This window comes from Mustelus asterias, chromosome 20, assembly GCF_964213995.1.
Source record: "Mustelus asterias chromosome 20, sMusAst1.hap1.1, whole genome shotgun sequence".
Classification (NCBI taxonomy): domain Eukaryota; kingdom Metazoa; phylum Chordata; class Chondrichthyes; order Carcharhiniformes; family Triakidae; genus Mustelus; species Mustelus asterias.
Genome location: NC_135820.1, coordinates 9172188 through 9194170, shown reverse-complemented (window position 1 = coordinate 9194170; position 21983 = coordinate 9172188). Strand labels below are relative to the sequence as shown.

Below are 21983 nucleotides of genomic sequence, written 5' to 3'. Positions count from 1 at the left end.
CAAGCCAGCCAAAGAAGGCCTGCTACTTCTTCTCGCTACAGCTAGACCAAAAAATAAAGACTAAATAAATAAGAGGAAAAACTTAGCTAGCACCGGCGTAAATGACGGAAGTTTTGGCCCAATGCGACTCAGAGCTTCAGCTTTCAGAACCTCAATTGGAGGTTCAAAATTGGCGCTCTTTCAGCATGCGCCGTCTTGTCCCGACGTGCATATAATCGATGCTAATCGGCATTCGGCCCGGAGGTTAGGGACAATTCTTTACTAAGTTGTTGTTCCTTAGCTCTCCGCTTATTCCAATATGACGAATTTTCTGTTATGTCCGCACATATGACAACAACCATGGCTGCAACTAGTCCACTGACCCCGGTAACAACGAACAAATCTATCCAAGAAGGAACAGATTGCCCCCAGTCCATCGGAGCCAACACCTTCAATACAACTAGAATCAACATCCCGAAACCAATTGGAATTGGCACATTCACAGCAGCTTAAAGAAGCAGACTAACAGTAGCTCCAAAGAGCACATCGGCATCAATTGCAATCTGCTCCCTTATTTTTCTGTTTGCACTCGCAATGCAAAATGATGATTTTTTTCGGGCTGGGTGGAGGGGCACAATTGCGGGGGTGTGGGGGAGTGGCTTGGCATGACTTGACTTGTCCAGTCAGACCCGGATTCATTCTGAATTATAATACTTCTGAAAATGTAAGTAGCGTGGTTGTTTATCGCGGGGAGCTACAGATGTGGACTTAGCCAAACTCCAGGTCATTGTCCAGATGCGAGAGTCGCGCGCACATCACTTTTCCAAATCTAACCTCTGCTGGATAATGTCAGAATCACGCGCGCGCACACACACACACACACACACACACACTGCCAAATCACCCTCTGTTGCTTAATGTCTCCCTCTTTCTCACACATACACACATTTTTACTAAATCAACCCTGTGCGAGATTAGGTTACAATCCCTCTCTCTCACACACATACACACAACACACGCACGCGCACCAAAACAAATTTACCAATCTACCTCCTGCTGGATAATGCCAGAAGCACACACACACACACACACTCCTTAGGAGAATATTTTGGTAATATTCTGATTCAGGAGATGACTTAGCCGAGCCGAGCAACTGGAAAAAGAAGAAACAGAATCTGTGAGAATATTTTATTGGGATGTGGGGATGAGACTGACAACTGAAGCATTTTCAGGATATATTAGTAAAAAGTTCAGGAATTACATCCAAGGGAGTATGTAACATACAACCGAATAAACCGTGTTGAATCATCTGTTTTCAGTAGCTTTGGCTCGATGGTAGACGTGGCAAGTTGACAGATGGGGATAAAAGAAAGCAAGAACATAGGTGAAGGATATACCATTGGACCATGTAGATCGCACTCAGGATATATCATGAGAACGGTTCTTGTTCAAACATTTCTGTTTCACGCTTTCACAACCTAAAATGCTGCTTTCGTGTTTGCGATGATTAACATCTGAACCGTTCTGCTTGGAGGATAACTTGGTTCAAACATGTGTTGCTGGAAAATTAGTTCCTAATTTTCTGCTCCTTTCAGAAGGAACAAAGAACAAATGCTCCAGATTTTTACGGAACTCGACCATTTCCAAATTACTACAGCCATGATTCATACATCGTTACAATGCATCAGGATGGAGTCATTTTTTGGAGTTCTCTTGTTCTTCGCACTCAGCCCATTTGGTACGTTTGATATTTTTAAAGCTCAATATACTAACCAGATAGAAGAAATGCATCAAACCGTTGAAATGTTTCTGCATTGTGTTCCTTGTCAATGGAAAAAAATGTCTGCACCAAAGAAATGTTTTTTTTAATGTGTCTGATACTGGGCATCCAACTGTAGCAATTATGTCAAGTACTTGGAGATTCGTTAAAATGTCACCAGGGTTAAGGAACTTCAGTTATCTAGATGAATTGGAGAATTCTGTTTACTTTTTCTCATTGGGTGGGGAATGTTTAGATTTCTTTCAGCACCTAACATGCTGAAAGAAGCGATCCAGCCCATCGAATCTGCAGCGAATCTCTGAAAGAGCATCCCACCAAGACACTTCCCTTTGTTTGATCCTGTAACCCCGCAAATCCACCGAGCATCTTTGGATAATGAAGGGCAATTTATCATGATTAATCCACCTAACCCATCCATGGACAGTGGGAGGACACCGGAGCTCCCGGATGAAATCCACGCAGACATGGGTAAAATATAGAAAGTCCATACAATTTTTGGTACAGGACTATGGGAATATAATAACGTTTGGATTTGTTTATACTGGATAAAGGACAATTATAGCGAGTAGTGCAGTGGAAATATTATGGGATGCATGCAGGGCTATGGGCAGGGTGGGAATTTGAGCTTAAATTGGCATGGATACAGGCGTATTGGAAGAGTGGCACAGTGCGGTTCATTTGCAAATTCATCGCAAAATATTTCTGTCTCACCTATCATCATAGGCCTACAACAATACCTAATTATTCCCATTGCCTCAATATCTTCAGGTGCCACTATTCTAAAACGAAAGTTACCAACTACCCCGTTCCCTCTCTATAATTCCCTAAAATAATCTAAAGTAATCGAAATTTTACACACTCTCCCTGAGCCCAGCATCAATAGCTAACGAATCCCACTGCTCCACTCTCTTCCCATAGTTGCATCAATTCAATACCAATTCCACTGCCTCCCACTCACATTGTGGCCCCACATAAAAGCTGAAGTGACCCACGGTCTCGCGCGGGCAAGAACGGAAATTCCCGCCCGATGTCAACGGAGATTTCCGTTGTGGATCCTCGCCCGCGCCGATTCCGTGGCGGGCAAGGTGGCGGAGTTCGGTCCACTGTCCCTCTCTCTCGCTCGCTCTCTCCATAGCTCTATATCAATCCTGAAATAATCCCACTGTAAATCGCACCGCTCGCTCAGCAAAGCCATGCATCAATCTAACACGAATCCCATTGTTCACACTCTCCCAGCAGTCCGATAACAATCACTAACTAATCCCACTGTCCACTCCCTCCCCGCATGTCTGTGTCAAACCTTAACAAATCTTTTTTGCCCGATCTTTCTTCATAGCTCTGTAACCGTACACATAAAATTATGTAGTGCGAGATCATGTCAGTAGTTGTTTAAGTTCCATGCCATACCTGCTGAAGAACATGTTCTCAACTTGCTATCTAAATAGCGCCAAATTAAAAGAATTGTGATCAAAATATATCTGGTCCCAGTGAAAATATGTGGGTTTATTTTTGGTTTCTCAGTCTGCACTGCCGGTGAAATAACACAGAAGGAGTTCGCCGTCAGCTATGTGGGAATGGATGTGATGCTCCGGTGTCAGTTACGAACATCCCAACAGGATCTGACGGTAATCCAGGTCGCCTGGGCGAGGAAAACTGAATTGAAGAAAACTCTGGCATTGTACAGTCCAAAATTTGGAATAAGTTATCCCCTGCATGCTGGATTCCGGCGGCTGCGTTTCAAAAACCCCTCTCCCCAAGATGCCCCGCTGATAATTACAGATTTGAGAATGAGTGATGCTGACGAATACAAGTGCAAGTTCACCACGTTCCCCAATGGAAGCATTTCACGGGAGATTACCCTGGAAGTACTAGGTATGCCAAAGTGTTTATGTGTTACTGATATATGTTATCCTCAGAGAAGGTAGGTTGGAGAAGTAACGTATCATAGAAACATAGAACATAGAAAACTACAGCATAAAGCAGGCCCTTCGGCCCCACAAGTTGTGCCGAACATATCTCTACCTTTTAGGCCTACCTATAAATAGAAATATTTAAGAGAATAGAGATATGTAAGAGAATCCGTTGAATTCTGAACGGTTAACCCATATTAAAGAAAGATAAATTCATTGCATTTTCTTATCATTCATTCATGGCATGTGAACATCACTGGCAGGGTATTTTCACTGGATTAGTAATCCAGAGACCGAAGGTAATGGCTTGGTGACTGAACCTATACTCAATAATCATCTGCAATGTAATGAATACCGTGAACCATTGTTCATTGTCGTAAAAAGAACTGATGTGTTTCATCATGCTGGGGAGGGTCTTTAACAAGGGGTCACAATTTCGGGATATGCTATACGGCATTTAGTACTAAGATGATGAGACGCGCATCTTCATTCATTCATTCAGAGGGTGGTGAAACTGTAAAACCTCCTTCAACAGGATGTTGTGGAGGACAAACCACTGAATATGTTTAAGAAGGAAATGGACTTCTGGAACCAAAGGGTGCCAGTGGGTCTGTGGAGAGCGCTGGAGCATGGCGGTGTGATGACAGTTCAGCTTTATTCATGTTGAAATACGGAACGGCTCGAAAGGCGTTCATATTTTCTATGTTTCGATTCCAGGTTGCTTGATAACTGTTATTTTAATACGAACAATAAGCAACCCTCCCATTATGTAGAAATATGCCCATTAACCAATGGGCACATTTCTAAGTTGTGTTTTTAATATTGTTTTATTCTTTCGTGAGACTTGAAAATTGTTGACAATGTCAATATTTCTTTGCTGTCTCCTTAACTACCATAAAACCATAGAAAATTACAACTCAGAAACAGGCCTTTTGGCGCTTCTTGTCTGTGCCGAACCATTTTTTGCCGAGTCCCACTGACCTGCACTTGGGCCATATCCCTCCACACCCCTCTCATCCATGAACCCGTCCAAGTTTTTCTTAAATGTTAAAAGTTTACCACTTTTACCACTTAATTTTCCACCTTATCCGGCAGGTCATTCCACACTCCCACCACTCTCTGCGTGAAGAAGCACCCCCCACCCCCCCCCACCCCCCCCCCCCCACGAATATTCCCTTTAAACTTTTCTCCTTTCACCCTTAACGCATGCCCTCTGGGTTTTTTTCTCCCCTCGCCTCAGTTGAAAAAGCCTGCTTGCATTCATTCTACCTATACCCATCAAAATCTTATACACCTCTATCAAATCTCTCCTCATTCTTCTATGCTCCAGGGAATAAAGTCCCAACCTATTCAATCTCTCTCTGTAACTCAGCTTCTCAAGTCCCGGCAACATCCTTGTGAACCTTCTCTGCACTCTTTCAACCTTATTTACATCCTTCCTGTAACTAGGTGAGCAAAACTATACACAATACTCTAAATTCGGCCTCACCAATGCCTTACATAACCTTACCATAACACTCCAACTTTTATACTCGATACTCCGATTTATAAAGGCCAATGTACAAAGGCACTCTTTACGACCCTATCCATCTGTGACGTCACTTTTAGGGAATTCCGTACCTGTATTTCCAGTTCCCTCTGTTCAACTGCACTCTTCAGAGTCCTACCATTTGCCCTGTACGTTCTACTTTGGTTTGTCCTTCCAAAGTGCAATATCTCACACTTGTCTGTGTTAAATTCCATTTGCCATTTTTCAGCCCATTTTTCTAGTTGGTCCAAATCCCTCTGCAAGCTTTCAAAACCTCCTTCACTGTCCACTACACCTCCAATCTTTGTATCATCAGCAACTTTGTTGATCCAATTTACCACATTATCATCCAGATCATTGATATAGATGACAAACAACAATGGACCCAACACCGATCCCTGTGGCACTCCACTAGTCACAGGCCTCCACTCGTCACAGGCCTCCACTCAGAGAAGCAATCCTCCACAACCACTCTCTGGCTTCTTCCATTGAGCCAGTGTCTAATCCAATTTACTACCTCCCCATGTATACCCAGCGACTGAACCTTCCTAACTAACCTCCCATGAGGGATCTTGTCAAAGAGCTTGCTGAGATCCAGGTAGACAACATCCACTGCCTTCCCTTCATCCACTTTCCTGGTAACCACCTCAAAAAACTCTAATAGATTGTCAAACATGACCTACCACGCACAAAGCCATGTTGACTCTTCCTAATAAGTCCCGGTTTATCCAAATATTTGTAGATCCTATCCCTTATCACACCTTCCAATAACTTGCCCACCACCGACGTCAAACGTATTGGCCTATAATTTCCAGGATTCCTTTTGGAACCTTTTTTAAACAACGGAACAACATGAGCCACCCTCCAATCATCCGGCACCTCCCCCGTGAATACTGACATTTTAAATATGTCTGCCAGGGTCCCTGCAAGTTTAGTACTAGCTTCCCTCAAGGTCCGTGGGAATACCCTGTCTGGTCCTGGGGATGTATCCACTCTGATTTGCTTCAAGACAGGAAGCACCTCCTCCCCTTTAATCGGTAAAGGTTCCATGACCTGCCTACCTGTTTGCCCTATTTCCATAGACTCCATGCCCGTTTCCTCAGTAAATACGGATGCAAAAAAACCATTTAGTATCTCCCCCATCTATTTTGGTTCCATACACAGTCTACCACTCTGGTCTTCAAGAGGATCAATTTTATCCCTCACTATCCTTTTGCTCCTAACATACCTATAGAAGCTCTTTGGATTTTCCTTCACTCTGTCTGCCAAAGAAACCTCATGTCTTCTTTTAGCCCTCCTGATTTCCCTCTTAAGTAGCTTCTTGCACTTTTTATACTCCTCGAGCATCTGATCTGTTCCTTGCTGCCTGTACATTTCATACAACTCTCACTTCCTCTTAATCAGTGTTACAATCTCCCTTGAGAACCAAGGTACCTTATTCCTATTCACTTTGCCGTTAACCCTGACAGGAACATACAAACTCTGCACTCTCAAAATTTCTCCTTTGAAGGCCTCCCACTTTCTATTTACATCCTTACCAGAGAACAGCCTGAGCCAATCCACACTTCCCAGATCCCTTCTCATTTTATCAAATTTGGCCTTTTTCCAGTTCAGAACTTCAACCTGAGGACCAGATCTATCCTTATCCATAATCAGGTTGAAACTAATGGCATTATGATCACTGGATCCAAAGTGTTCCCTCACACTCACATCCATCACCTGCCCTAACTCATTTCCCAATAGGAGATCTAATATCGCATCCTCTCCAGTTGGCACCTCTATATACTGATGTAGAAAATTCTCCTGAATACATTTTACAAACTCTACCCCGTCTAAACCTTTCACAGTATGCGAGTTCCAATCTATATGTGGAAAATTAAAATCCCCTACGATCACAACTTTGTGTTTCTTGCAGTTGTCAGCTACCTCTCTGCTGATTTTCTCCTCCAATTCTCGCTGACTATTGGGCGGTCTATAATACAACCCCATTAATGTGGTCATACCTTTCCTGTTTCTCAGCTCCACCCATAGGGCCTCTGTAGACAAGCTCCCTAATCTATCCTGCCTGAGTACCACTGTAACATTTTTCCTGACCAACAATGCCACCCCCCCCCCCCCCCCCCCCCCGCCCCCACCACACACACCTTTTATCCCTCTGCCTCTATCCCGCCTGAAACATTGGAACCCTGGAACATTGAGCTGTCAGTCCTGCCCCTCCTGTAGCCAAGTTTCACTAATGGCTATAATGTCATATTTCCATGTGTCTATCCACGCCTTCAGCTCATCTGCCTTCCCCACAATACTCCTGGCATTGAAATAGACACACCTGAAAAGGTTATTTCCACCACACTCAAACCTTCCATTTGTGATTTTGCTTGAACTAACCTGTCTTTTTACCCCTGCTCCACTATCTGCTCTGGCACTCTGGTTCCCATCCCCCTGCAAATCTAGTTTGAACGCTCCCCAATAACACTAGCAAACCTCCCTGCAAGTATATTGGTCCCCTTGTAGTTTAGTTGTAACCCGTCTCTCTTGTACAGGTCCAACCTGCACCAGAAGAGGTCCCAATGATCCAAGACTCGGAAACCCTGCCCCCTACACCAGTTCCTCAGCCACGTGTTCCACCCAAGCATCCTACTCCTACCCTCACTGGCACGTGGTACAGGTAGCAATCCTGAGATTACTACCCTCGGGGTCCTGCTTTTTAACTTCCTTCCAAGTTCTTTGTACTCACTCTTTAGGGCCTCTTCACTCTTCCTACCTACGTCATTTGTACCGATGTGTCCCACGACATCAGGCTGATCACCTTCCCACTTTAGAACGCCGTGCACGCGATCAGAGACATCCCAGACCTTGGCACCCGGGAGGCAACAAACCATGCGGGAGTCTCTGTCCCGACCACAGAACTTCCTGTCCGTACCTCTGACTATTGAACCCCCTATCACTACTGCTCTCCTCTTCTTCCTCCCACCCCTTTGCGCTGTAGAACCAGACTCAGTATCAGAGTTCCGGCTGTCGCAGCTTGTCCCAGTTAAAGCACCTCCCACAACAGTATCCAATTTAGTATACCTGTTGTGGAGGGGTATGGCCACAGGGGAACCCTGCTCTGCCTGTCCTTTCACATTTCCATTTCCTCTCCTTACAGTTACCCAATTTCCTGTGCTCTGCTGCTTAGGTGTAACTACCTCCCTAAAGCTACTGTCTGTGTACTTCTCATTCTCCCGATTTAGATGGAAGTCATCAAACTCCTTCTCCAGTTCCCTAACAGTTCCCTGATTTCCCACATCCTGCAAGAGGAGCATTCCAACATCTTGCCTGGCATTTTTTTTAACTCTGGGGAAAACAAGAATAAATTTTCTGGAAAAAAAACCCCTACTCTTGCCTCTGCCTGTTCTCGCCGAAGCCCGTTTTGAGCCAAAGCCCTTCAGCCCTCATTCTGCTACCTGCTCACTCCGCCGCCCGCTCTCAACGCTGCCCACTGGATAGTGCGGCCTGATTTTTAAACCTCCCGCGCGCTACCCTTTTCAATGTGACTGGGATGGTGTCTTCCTCACCCATTACAAGGGAGATATCAATGACAAAACCCTCCTTTATGTAACACAGGTTTTTTTTAGGCTGAATTTTATGTTAGACTGTAGGAGGCAAAATAACCAAGATTTGTTCCCCTCTCCAACATAATATTTGAGTCAAAAGGCTGTGGGTTCAAAACACTCGCCAGGGAATTGAGCACTACGTCTATGTTGGCAGATGTAATCAATAGATTAAAGTGTTGCCAATTCTGATGCATGGATCTTCAAAGTAAACAAACGGGGGTCAAGTCATACAATGACTATACAATGGCGGTAGCGCATACGCCCTGCTGCATATTGCCACTCCCGTAAATATGGAGGCGGTGCATAACCCTGGCTGAGTTTTGCCCTCTATAAAAATGGCGAGTGGCAAACACAACTGTGCAGACAGGGCATTGGTACCAAACTTCACATGTTGGCCAGACAGGTTTCGTCTTTTCAGTTAAAGACTCGAGTCAACTAACTGGAGGTTTCTGATAAGCTAGTAACATGCGTTTTCTTCCAGAATATGTATTTATTTTCTTAACTAAACCTCTCCCCACACACACAAACACAAAGAAACGTTTTCTTCATAAAATTTGTAAATGTACATGACGAAACATTTCAACTTGGAAAGTTCAAAAAGTGCAATAAAACCTGACTTCTCTCCAATCAGTATATTCCACCTTTTGGTGCTTCTTTACAAATGCAACTCTCCGCATATTTACAACATATATTCCATGGTAGGCATATGCAGGTTCTGGGCAGAACATTTCAAATTCAACAATTACAGAAGGTGTACCAGAAATCATCATTCCCTAATCCAGCATGTTTCTCTGGGAGGTGCCGCAATTCAGTTTCAATACCCTTTGATTGGCAAAGTATATTCAATGTGAGGCATGCAGCCCAAGGGGCTCTGGTAAACCTCCAGCCCCCTTGATGCACTGTGGCTGATAGCCACACAGGCGCAGGGAGAAGAACAAATTCCACACAGACAGTCACGCAAAGCTGGAGTCAACCCGGTTGAAGCAGCAGTGCTAACCATTGCGCCATCATGCCGCCCGACACTACTGATCTTTTGCCATTGCAACTCTCTCAATATCGGACTTCCACATGTGCGATTGTATTTTCCTCAGAATGAAAATAGCATGAATAGTTTTTATAAAATCAGAAAGTGCTGGAAAATTTCAACAGGTCTGATCGCATCTGTGGACCTTCATGCTCATCCAGACTCGAAACGTTGGCTCTATTCTCTCTCCACAGATGCTGTCAGACCTGATGAGATTTTCCAGCATTACTGCTTCTGTTTCAGATACCAGCATCCGCAGTATTTTGTTTTTATCTTATTAATGCTTGTTAGTTGCCTTCAGCCTCCAACAGAAGGCAATGCGAACAACGTTCTTCTGTTTCTCCCCAGGTGTTGCAAACAATTGAACTATTAGATTATTGATATTGTAACCTTGACCAAACGTCAATAAAATGAAAGTACTGAATTGTGTTTTTATTGTTTTGATTTGATTTAATTTATTATTGTCACATGTATTAACATCCAGTGAAAAGTATTGTTTCTTGCGCGCTATACAGACAAAACATACCGTTCATAGAGAAGGAAACGAGAGAGTGCAGAATGTCGTGTTATAGTCATAGCTAGGGTGTAGAGAAAGATCAACTTAATACAAGGTAAGTCCATTCAAAAGTCTGACAGCAGCAGGGGAGAAGCTGTTCTTGAGTCGGTTGGTACGTGACCTCAGGCTTTTGTATCTGTTTCCCGAAGGAAGAAGGTGGATGAGAGAATGTCCAGAGGGTGTAGGGTCCTTAGTTATGCTGACTGCTTTGCCGCAGCGGGAATTGTAGACAGAGTCAATGGATGGGAGGCTGGTTTGCGTGATGGATTGGGCGACATTCACGAGCTTTTGTAGTTCCTTGCAGTCTTGAGCAAAGCAGGAGCCATACCAAGCTGTGATACAACCAGAAAGAATGCTTTCTATGGTGCATCTGTAAAAGTTGCTGAGCGTCGTAGCTGACATGCCAAATATCCTTCGTCTTCTGAGTAAATAAAGGTGTTGGTGGGCTTTCTTAACTATAGTGTTGGCATGGGGGGACCAGAACAGGTTGTTGGTGATCTGGACATCTAAAAACTTGAAGCTCTCGACCCTTTCTACTTCGTCCCCATTGAGGTAGACAGGGGCATGTTCTCCTTTATGCTTCCTAAAGTCGATGACAATTTCTTTCATTTTGTTGACATTGAGGGACAGATTATTGCTGCCGCACCAGTTCACCAGATTCTCTCTCTCATTCCTGTGCTCTGTCTCGTCATTGTTTGAGATCTGACCCACTACGGTGGTGCCGTCAGCAAACTTGAAAATCGAATTGGAAGGGAATTTGGCCGCATAATCATAGGTGTATAAAGAGTATAATAGGGTCTGAGAACACAGCCTTGTGGGGCACCGGTGTTGAGAATGATCATGGCGGAGTTGCTGTTGCCTATCCTTACTAATTGTGGTCTGCGAGTTAGGAAGTTCAGGATCCAGATGTAGAGGGAGGTGCCGAGGTCTCGGCCACGGAGTTTCAAGATGAGCTTCGTGGGAATAATAGTGTTGAAGGCTGAGCTATACTCAATAAATAGGAGTCTAACATAGGTGTCCTTGTTATCTCAGTGTTCCAGGGTTGAGTGCAGGGCCAGGGAAATGGCGTCTGCTGTGGACCTGTTGCGGTGATAGGCAAACTGTAGTGGATCCAGATAGTCCGGGAGACTGGAATTGATTTGTGCCATGACTAATCTTTCGAGACACTTCATAATGATGGATGTCAGAGCCACCGACCAACAGTCATTAAGGCATGCTGCTTGTTTTTTCTTAGGTACCAGGGTGATGGTCATCTTCTTGAAACAGATAGGGTCCTCAGATTGTTGTAAAGAGAGGTTGAAGATGTCTGTGAATACCTCTGCCAGCTGATCCGTGCAGGAGCTGAGTGCACGTCCGGGTACCCCATCCGAGCCAGTTGCTTTCCGTGGGTTGACCTTCAAGAAAGCTGCTCTGACATCTGCAATGGTGACCCCAGACACAGGATCATCCAGGTCTTCCAGGGTGGAGGGCATGCTCTCGCTGACCTCTTGCTCAAAACGGACGTAGAATGCATTGAGTTCATCAGGGAGGGTGCGTTGGAGCCGGCGATTTTACATGCCTTCATTTTGTAGCCTATTGTTGTACATGATGTGGGCGTCTCTGGCTAGGCCAGCATTTATCGCCCATCATTAATTGCCCTTGATAAAGTAATGGTGAAATCTCTGCTTCCACGTGCAATTCACGTGGTGTACGTGCATCCAGAGTACTGTTAGATAGGTAGTTCCAGGATTGTGATCAAGTGACAGTGATTTGGCATCACTGGTTGATACAAAAGTTGCCTTCTCCCTCTCTTTATTCATCTGTAAACTACTTTTCCAATGGGCCTATTTATTCTTCTGTGAGTTGAGCCTCCATCTCCGTATCCCTCAAATCACAAAGAACATTGGAAGCTTCCCCTGGCAGCATGTGACCGTACACGCATCTCAGACAGGCCCTTGATGCAAGTCCATGTAGATCAAGATGTAAAATATGTTTAATATGTTATCCATTTTCTTCTCAGCTGCGCCCCTACCTGACAGGCACGTCTTTTATAACACAGTTTATGTGATTGTGGTGCTGCTGCTACTCGCTGTAATGCTGATTCGCTTAACCAAACTATTGTGTAAAGCAAGTATTCGAGGTAAGCCTTGTAAACTGTCCATTCACGTGCTCTGTAAAGTTTCAAATTAAGTGCAGAGACTCTCATGAGGATTAGTGTAATATTAGCAAACCGCATATGTAGGCATTCGAAACACTTGCAATGTGAGATTATTCACATGGAAAATTTTAATCAACACAAAAACTAAAGATGCTGTAAATCCGAAAACAGTAAATGCTGGACAAACTCAGCAGCTGTTGGAGCATCTGTGGAAGGAACGACTAGAGTTAACGTTTCGCGAGTCAATACCACACTTCCTCAGAATGAAACTCACTTACACTCTCAATAAATTTTGCCAGAATCCTGAGTGGGTTTTGTTTTCCTGCACTTTCCGTTTTAATTTATAAACTTAACTCTCTAGCCATAACCAATAGAAGGTTGGAAAGCTCTAATCAATAGCATTATGAATTGCACAATTCAGTCGAAGTCTATTAAAGACACTAGAAAATAGCAATAATTTTGTACAAATTCCAGTCCAGAATGTACATAGTTTCAATAGTTAGGGTGGTAACCGATCCCATGCACCATATTGGTACACACAACATAATTCTATTCCCTGCATATTGGGAAGGAAGGTAAAATAGTAATAGTGGGTGTTGTAACTGTGGTTAATACCTAATCTGTTACATCAAATCACATTCTTCCAAAGAACTCTCCTTCCTAGCATTTACATAGTATCTGAATGGGCCTCATACAAAGAAGTACAAGACAAGCACAGATGACAGCAACATAAGTAAGCTAGAATATATGAAAAGAGGAGAAGGCGAAAATAACAGATCAAGGCCCATTCAACCATGATGCAATGATGAAACATCAAAGTCAGTATCTTCCATGAGATGCAATGCATATTTTATTCTATCCATTCTAAATGTGAACCTTGGTAAAGTTGCCTAACGATGTTGTAAGGAAAAGAAATGTACCAATGCACTGATTTCTGTAAATTATGTTTATTCTGTGTTAAATTCAAGATGTGAAAAGTTGCAGAACACAAAAACAGAGATGTTCAGGTTGGACAGGGATAACCTTGGTTTAACAGTATATTACTACAATATCTCCTCATGATATTTCTCTTTTATAATGCAGATATCAAGAGCGATCCTACCGAACTGCAGGTATGTTGTTCCAAAATACAATAGCCCAATAATCTAAAATATTAAAGTCATTATAATCCTATAATTGTAGTTCCCATTAAATTTTAAAGTAAAAACTAGTTATATGAATGATTCACCAAAAGGATTACACTGGGATTTAGGGATGTGAAAATATTTTTGAGAGTCATCAAAATTTCAGCCAGGTTCGAGAATATTCTGTAGGGTTTTCCATTTATAATCTGATCCTTTCTGCAATGTACTCATTCATTTATGGGCTAGCAATGAGACTTATAAGCGCACAAAAATATCAAATATATAGAAGGGCTGGGGTAATGTAGCAGGAACCTACACAGTTAAGTTTTATACTTTATTGGAATGCAGTCAGGAAATAATCACCCAGAATATGGCGCAGCATTTGATAATATTCATGAAGGATTTACCACAGCTACTAAAGACCCAGGGCTTTAAGTTCCCATGTGTGCGCAGGCACACAAGAAGAATGTCTAAACGGCAAGTGGGCCGAAATAACTTGCCCTTTTAACTTTTAAATTTGTAATAAGCGCATTTATTAGCTGCCCTGCAGACCATGTAGTTTGGCTATGAAATATAGATCCAAATGTTACTAACATACCAACCAGAAGGAGGAATTGGCCACTCGACCCTTCAAATCTGACCACCATTCAATAAAAGATAACAGCTGGTCTCATACAAACCAACCCCAAATATCTGGGTATCCCCTTTACCGGTTCAGTCCCCTTATTTAGCAAGAATCTATCTCCCACTGCTGTAAACAATGTTCAAGGGCTCTGCTTCCACAAACTTTTGGATAGTTCCAGAGATCCCTAACTATCTGAAATAAAACGTATCATATCTGCCCTAAATGAGCAACCTCAGGTTTTGTTTTAAGGGCCCCGAGAACTAGGTTCTCCGACAAGAGGAACTGTCTACTCCACATCTACCCTATCATGACCACTCTGGATCATGACCAGAGAAGGCCGCCTCTTCCTCTACTAACATCCACCAGATGCAAGCCCAGCCTATCCAACCTTTCCTCATACGATTTTAGCTCCACGGGGTATTGGAATAGTAAACTTTCTCTGAAATGTTTCCAATATTTTTCCATTGTTGATTAAATAAGGAGACCAAACCATACATAATACTCCATATGTGGTCTCGCCATTACATTGTATAACTGAAGCAGAACCCCGCTACCATTGTGTTTAATCCCGATCGCTAAAAAGAATAGCATCCTGCCATAAAAAGAACATATGTACGTCTACTCTCTATTTCCTGTTAGATCAGCAATCCTCTCCCCATGCCAATATGTTACTCTCCACACCACGAGCTTTTTTTGGTGCAACTGTCGATATGGAAAATTATCAAATGCTTTCTCGAAATCATAATAAAGCACATCCTCTGGTTCCTCTTTATCCACAACACATATAAGTTATTCAGTGAACTGCAATAAATGGATTAATTATGATTATGAAAGATTATTTAACGATATATTTATTTAATGGGTAAATGTTACATTCAAAAGGGGGAGTGCTGAACGCATTTGCTCTTAGACATTCATGTAATCTGTGAATGAAAGGTTCCAGAAATAAGAAGCAATAGTTCATTTTACTTTTGACATTACGTGGAACTGCGATAAAATAAAATAGTTTTGGAACAGGAAGAGGCAATTCAGCCCTATGAGCTTTTTCCTCCATCCAAGGTGATGATACCTCATTTTTAACCTGACATTACATTTACATACCTTTTTCCCATATTAGTTCAGTTACCATAAAAAACAAAGTTCAATTCGATTAAAACTTCCCACTATAATCGGGACAGAAACTGTCCTTATTGAAATTGTTGATGCACGTGGTTGATCATCCCACGTCTCGAAGAAATAGATTGTCAATGGGTGTCTATTTCTATCCTAGCAGGGCGATTGTCAAATTGAATATGCCGCCTTAAGTCTGCAAACTTCACAAACACTGAAGAGTCAAACAGGACAAGTTCTAAAGGAGGAGGTACCTGACTGCAATGCAACTGTCTATGCAACGGTGAACCCCGAATAAACACATCCAACTTTTACAATATAAACGAATGTGTCCCATGTATTAATTTGTGAGATCCAGCCGTGAAATTCTATCTCAGTTAATCAATCTACATCTGCCCATACTGCTAAGATATTATTACCCAAAAACACTGTCAACACTCTGTGACCTATCATGGACTTCGGAATTGCTGAGATCATGTTAAGCTCCTAACTGTTTACCTGGCCTTCCCGTTTCACATTATGAGTAATTGTTGATACGGGACATGCAGAGCACAGAGGGTTTCTGAGAAAAAAACCTCCTTTTTTACTTCCACATTGTATCATTATATTCTCTGATTCTTTAAAGGTTGTTAATGACATTTAGCTTCCAGTTAGGAGGAGCAGTTGATGCATATTTATCCGTTTCTCTAAGGTGGGGGCCTGGAATGCGCTGCCAAGTAGGGTGGTGTAGACAGACAGGCGGACATCGTTTAAGACTTACCTGGATAGTCACATGAGCAGCCTGGGAATGGAGGGACACAAACGATTGGTCTAGGTGGACCAAGGAGCGGCACAGGCTTGGAGGGCCGAAGGGCCTGTTTCCTGTGCTGTACTGTTCTTTGCTCTTTGTTCTTTGTGAACGGTCGATGGAGTAAAATCTAACTCTCCACCTAATGTATTCATTCTCTCAAAGTTTGCGCTTTTTATTGTAACTCGAAAGTTGACCCTATTTGCTTTTAGCGACAGAACCTAGGAAACAGCAAGCAGCCAGTATGTGAATGTTTCTCAATCCTGTTTCAAACGGTGAGGATACATTACAAGCTAAGTGATCATTCAATACTCTGTAAGGAAAAGGGCACTGTATCCATCGTGTATTCCTCTTTCAAGGGAAATTGAGGGACTGGTCAAAAAGAAAAGAGAGGCGTATGTTAGGTCCAGGCAGCTAAAAACGGAGGGAGCTCTGGAGGAGTACAAAGAAAGTAGGAAATAACTCAAACGGGGAATTAGAAGGACAAAAAGGGTCACGAAATGTCCTTGGCAGATAGGATTAAGGAGAATCCCAAGGCATTTTATTCATACGTTAGGAACAAAAGGGTTGTCCGGGAAAAAATCGGGCCTCTCAGGGACAAAAGTGGGGAACTATTCTTGGAGCCCAAAGAAGTAGGGGAGATCCTAAATGAATACTTTGCGTCGGTATTCACAAAGGAGAGGGATGTGTTGACTGGGAGTGTCTCGGAGGGGAGTGTTGAACCGTTGGAGAAAGTCTCCATTACAAGGGAGTAAATGTTAGGTTTGTTAGAGAATATAAAGACTGACAAATCCCCAGGGCCTGATGGAATCTATCCAAGGCTGCTCAGGGAGACGAGAGATGAAATCGCTGGGCCTCTGACACAAATCTTTGTCTCATCACTGTACGCAGGTGAGGTCCCAGAGGATTGGAGGATAGCTAATGTGGTCCCGTTATTTAAGAAGGGGAGGAAGGATAACCTGGGTAATTATAGGCCGGTGAGCTTGACGTCTGTGGTGGGGAAGTTGTTGGAGAAGATTGTTAGAGATAGGATGTATGCGCATTTAGAAAGGAATAAACTCATTAACGATAGTCAGCATGGTTTTGTGAGAGGGAGGTCATGCCTCACTAACCTGCTGGAGTTTTTTGAAGAAGTGACCAGAATGGTTGACAAGGGAAGGGCCGTGGATGTCGTCTATATGGACTTTAGTACCTCATGGTAGGCTGGTGCAAAAGGTTGGATCTCATGGGATAAAGGAGGAGGTGGCTAGATGGGTGGAGAACTGGCTTGGTCACAGAAGACAGAGGGTGGTAGTGGAAGGGTCTTTTTCCAGCTGGAGGCCTGTGACTAGTGGTGTTCCGCAGGGCTCTGTATTGGGACCTCTGCTGTTTGTGATTTATATAAGCGATCTGGAAGGAGGTGTAACTGGGGTGATCAGTAAGTTTGTGGACGACACAAAATTGGCAGGACTTGCCGATAGTGAGGAGCACTGTCAGAGGCTACAGAAGGATATAGATAGGCTGGAAATTTGGGCAAAGAAATGGCAGATGGAGTTCAATCCTGATCAATGCGAAGTGATGCATTTTGGTAGAAATAATGTAGGGAGGAGCTATACGATAAATGGCAGGGGCATAGAGTATAAAAGTTGGGGTCTGATGTTGCAGATGTATAGAACGTTGGTTCGGCCGCATTTGGAATACTGCGTCCAGTTCTGGTCACCACACTACCAGAAGGACGTGGAGGCTTTGGAGAGAGTACAGAGGAGATTTACCAGGATGTTGCCTGGTATGGAGGGGCTTAGTTATGAGGAGAGAGTGGGTAAACTGGGGTTGTTCTCCCTGGAAAGACAGAGGATGAGGGGAGACTTAATAGAGGTGTATAAAATTATGAAAGGCATAGATAGGGTGAACGGTGGGAAGCTTTTCCCCAGGTCGGTGGTGACGTTCACGAGGGGCCATAGGTTCAAGGTGAAGGGGGGGAGGTTTAACACAGATATCAGAAGGACATATTTTACACAGAGGGTGGTGGGGGCCTGGAATGCGCTGCCAGGCAAGGTGGTGGAGGCGGACACACTGGGAACGTTTAAGACTTATCTAGATAGCCATATGAACGGAGTGGGAATGGAGGGATACAAAAGAATGGTCTAGTTTGGACCAGGGAGCGGCACGGGCTTGGAGAGCCGAAAGGCCTGTTCCTGTGTTGTATTGTTCTTTGTTCTTTGTTAAGTGGAGTGTCTTCTTCTGTGAATGTCCGTGACTGACATGTTTCATTCAACTGCTGAAAATGTGTCAGTTTAAAGGCAAAAAACATTTGGACAGGAACAAAATAATGCAGCTGCATAGCAGGAAGGTGGCAAGTGACGCAAGGGTCAATGTTTCATGCCAGAGATCTGCTTCAGAAATGCAAACAAAATGAAATAGGTTCCAAACAAGTGCAGAGAAAGCCAAAATACTCGGCCTCCTGCACTGTTCCAATAAAGCTCAACGTTAGTTTTGCAAAGCACTTCTTCTTTCGATTAACGACTTCAAAAAATTCCAACTTCAGCACTGAGTTCAACAATTTCAAATACTAATGCCTGTCTCATTTTCATTTTCAAACAGAAAGTTTTGATAATGACTCCAGTGTTATAATTAACACTTCCTGTAGATAGATTTTATTTTCATTTATTTTATATTACTGTGCACCATCGTTCCTATTTGCACTGAATCTTTTTCCTTTTTCTGTACCACTGACCTCCCTTGTTTTTAATTTATTTGTGTCCATTCCCTCTGCTTCTGTGCTTGTTTAAATCGTACTACACGTTTGACAAATGTTTTGATAATGGATCTCCCTGAAAGATTCCCTTTGGTGTTCTCTCCACAAAAAACATCTAAAATTCTGATCATTTATTTGCTCGCATTAAATAATGTACAGGGGAAACTGACTCCCATGTGCTACTTATCCTTTATTCTTGTGGTTCAGCAGGCCGTATTTCCAATTCTCTGAATATCAAGTGACCCATTTGTAAGAAATTCGCTGATTAATAAGTGATTGTATATGTTCGAGCATTCAACAAATTGTTCGAATGTGAAAGGTTGCAAAACTTTGTGCCAAATTGTTTTTCTAACGTGAAATAGATACTGAGGTGCCTCTGTTTGTCTCCTTTACCAGCTGAGGAAGGAGTTAATTCCACTTCCCCTACTGAGAGTGCTACAGTTTCTCAGTCGCTGTCTCGCTTCCTTGTTTCATATCTCCTGAACTGTCCCCAGTGTTAGTTGGAAAGTTACTGTCATTTGGCCTCACTCCAAATGAACAGGCAGTCATATTCATAACTGAATAATTCAAAACGTCTATATCTATGGTTGGCAGTCTTGTGTCTGGACAGGCCACTGCCGGAATGGCAATGATAACAGAAAGGACAGCATCGTCCATGATATTGACAAGTGCATGTTTGGACACCTGAGTGTCAGTGTCACTCATAACACGATCTGTATTGGTGTAGTCATCATAGGCCAAATTGTCTGCTTATTCACTATAACAATTCTGTGATTCGCACTAATTAAGTCTGATGTACTAAATTTAAAGGACAGGTTGAAAGAAATCTGATGCTGACCTTGTGGAACAGGTAACGGATCAAACCGCGCCTCCGTTCTACCCATCTACCACCAGAATGTCTATTCCCTAGTGAGCTAGAACTTGCAATCTCAACATGTCTTGCTAGATCCATTGCATAAAATAAAGATGAGGGTACATTTGGTCTACTCCATGCACCATCTCCTGCAGTATCATGATACCAGATCTAAACAATCCTTACTGACGTGTCCATTCCTGGAAGAAGTAACAGCCAACTCCAATCCACCGACAACTACATTTTCAAAATTTCACATCTATAGACTGTGACCATCCCTTCATCACGATTTTCCAGCTATTTAGTTGTGCATCTCCCCTCTCATCACAACATATCATGCCACAGCTTCCAACACCACCAAACCTGTCTTACCCTTGTCATTAAAATGTTAAGGAAATAATGATTCACACTTTAATACTTAAAATGGGCCAAACCTCACATCTCCTGATTGCTGTTTCACTGTGTTGAAGTTATAATGAAACAAGCCAATGTTATGTGGCGGATTCAAGCTACTAAACACTGGGAGGGGAAGTCACCAGGGATCATTTCACACATACAAACACAAACACAAAAATTGGAATTAAAAAATCACTCCAGTATGGAATGGTTCACTTCTGCACGCTGAAATCACCTCGGCACTATATTTCTCCACAGTGCTAAGCAGTCAGTTTCTTTCAAATTTGTTAGCGACGTGCAATATCCCTGGCATAACTTCTGTCCTTAAAGTTTAAAGGAAAAAAAACAGTTCAAAGTTACATGATTATATTTGGGGAGAAGGAATTTACAGGGTCACTACCCAGGAGTCCACTCAAGAAATAAATGCCCTCTCCCCTCACTGTGAGTAAAATATCCGCCGATAAACATCAATGTTGCTGCGTGTTTTCCTTCCGAGACCAGAAGATACAGGTCATGACAATTGAGAACTTGTTTTCTCGAATCAGAATGATTGAAGGTTTTTGTTATCTGGCAGAAGGAGCTTTATTTCACACTAGAGAGATGACACCTCCGCCAGTGAGACACTCCCTCAGTTTGACACTGGATTCTTGGGAATTTTGTGCTCTCTGACCATTGAACACGGGAGTCACAAGAGTGACCTGAACATAGAGCTCTAATCGAGCAAGTGTGTGACACAGCGAGCCAAGTCTAATCAAACTGATTCATTTAATCATTCATAGAAACATAGAAACATAGAAAAACTACAGCACAAACGGGCCCTTCCGCCCACAAGTTGTGCCGAACATATCCCTACCTTCTAGACCTACCTATAACCCTCCATCCTATTTCCCTCCATGTACTCATCCAGGAGTCTCTTAAAAGACCCTATTGAGTTCGCCTCCACCACCGCTGACGGCAGCCAATTCCACTCGCCCACCACCCTCTGTGTGAAAACTTACCCCTAACATCTCCCCTGTACCTACCCCCCAGCACCCTAAACCTGTCTTCTCTCGTAGCAGACATTTCCACCCTGGGAAAAAGCCTCTGAGAGTCCACCCGATCTATGCCTCTCAACAACTTATACACCTCTATTAGGTCTCCTCTCATCCTTCGTCTCTCCAAGGAGAGAAGACCGAGCTCCCTCAGCCTATCCTCATAAGGCATGCCACTCAATCCAGGCAACATCCTTGTAAATCTCCTCTGCACCCTTGCAATCTTTTCCACATCCTTCCTATAGTGAGGCGACCAGAACTGAGCACAGTACTCCAAGTGGGGTCTGACAAGGGTCTTATATAGCTGCATCATTATCCCCGGACTCCTAAACTCAATCCCTCGATTGATAAAGGCCAGCACACCATACGCCTTCTTAACCACCTCCTCCACCTGCGGGGCCGACTTCAGAGTCCTATGGAGCCGGACCCCAAGGTCCTTCTGATCCTCTACAGTACTAAGAGTCTTTCCCTTTATATTGTACTCCTTCATCCCATTTGACCTACCAAAATGGACCACGACGCATTTATCTGGGTTGAAGTCCATCTGCCACTTCTCCGCCCAGTCTTGCATCCTATCTATGTCCCTCTGTAACTTCTGACATCCCTCCAGACTATTCACAACCCCACCAACCTTCGTGTCGTCGGCAAACTTACCAACCCATCCCTCCGCTTCCTCATCCAGGTCATTTATGAAAATGACAAACAGCAAGGGTCCCAGAACAGATCCCTGGGGCACACCACTGGTGACCGACCTCCATTTAGAAAAAGACCCATTCATACCCACTCTCTGCCTCCTTTGGGCAAGCCAGTTCTGGA

General features: G+C 43.4%; 1 protein-coding gene across 1 annotated transcript; it reads left to right on the top strand.

Annotated features, from left to right (window-relative positions):
- The first annotated feature begins 1580 nt into the window (after positions 1-1580).
- LOC144508216 (nectin-4-like) lies at positions 1581-15687 on the top strand. Its single transcript, XM_078236032.1, has 5 exons — positions 1581-1717; positions 3281-3631; positions 12370-12489; positions 13591-13619; positions 15527-15687. The coding sequence occupies exons 1-5, from the start codon at positions 1591-1593 to the stop codon at positions 15662-15664; spliced, it is 765 nt and encodes a 254-aa protein (XP_078092158.1). The 5' UTR covers positions 1581-1590; the 3' UTR covers positions 15665-15687.
- The last annotated feature ends 6296 nt before the right edge of the window (positions 15688-21983 follow it).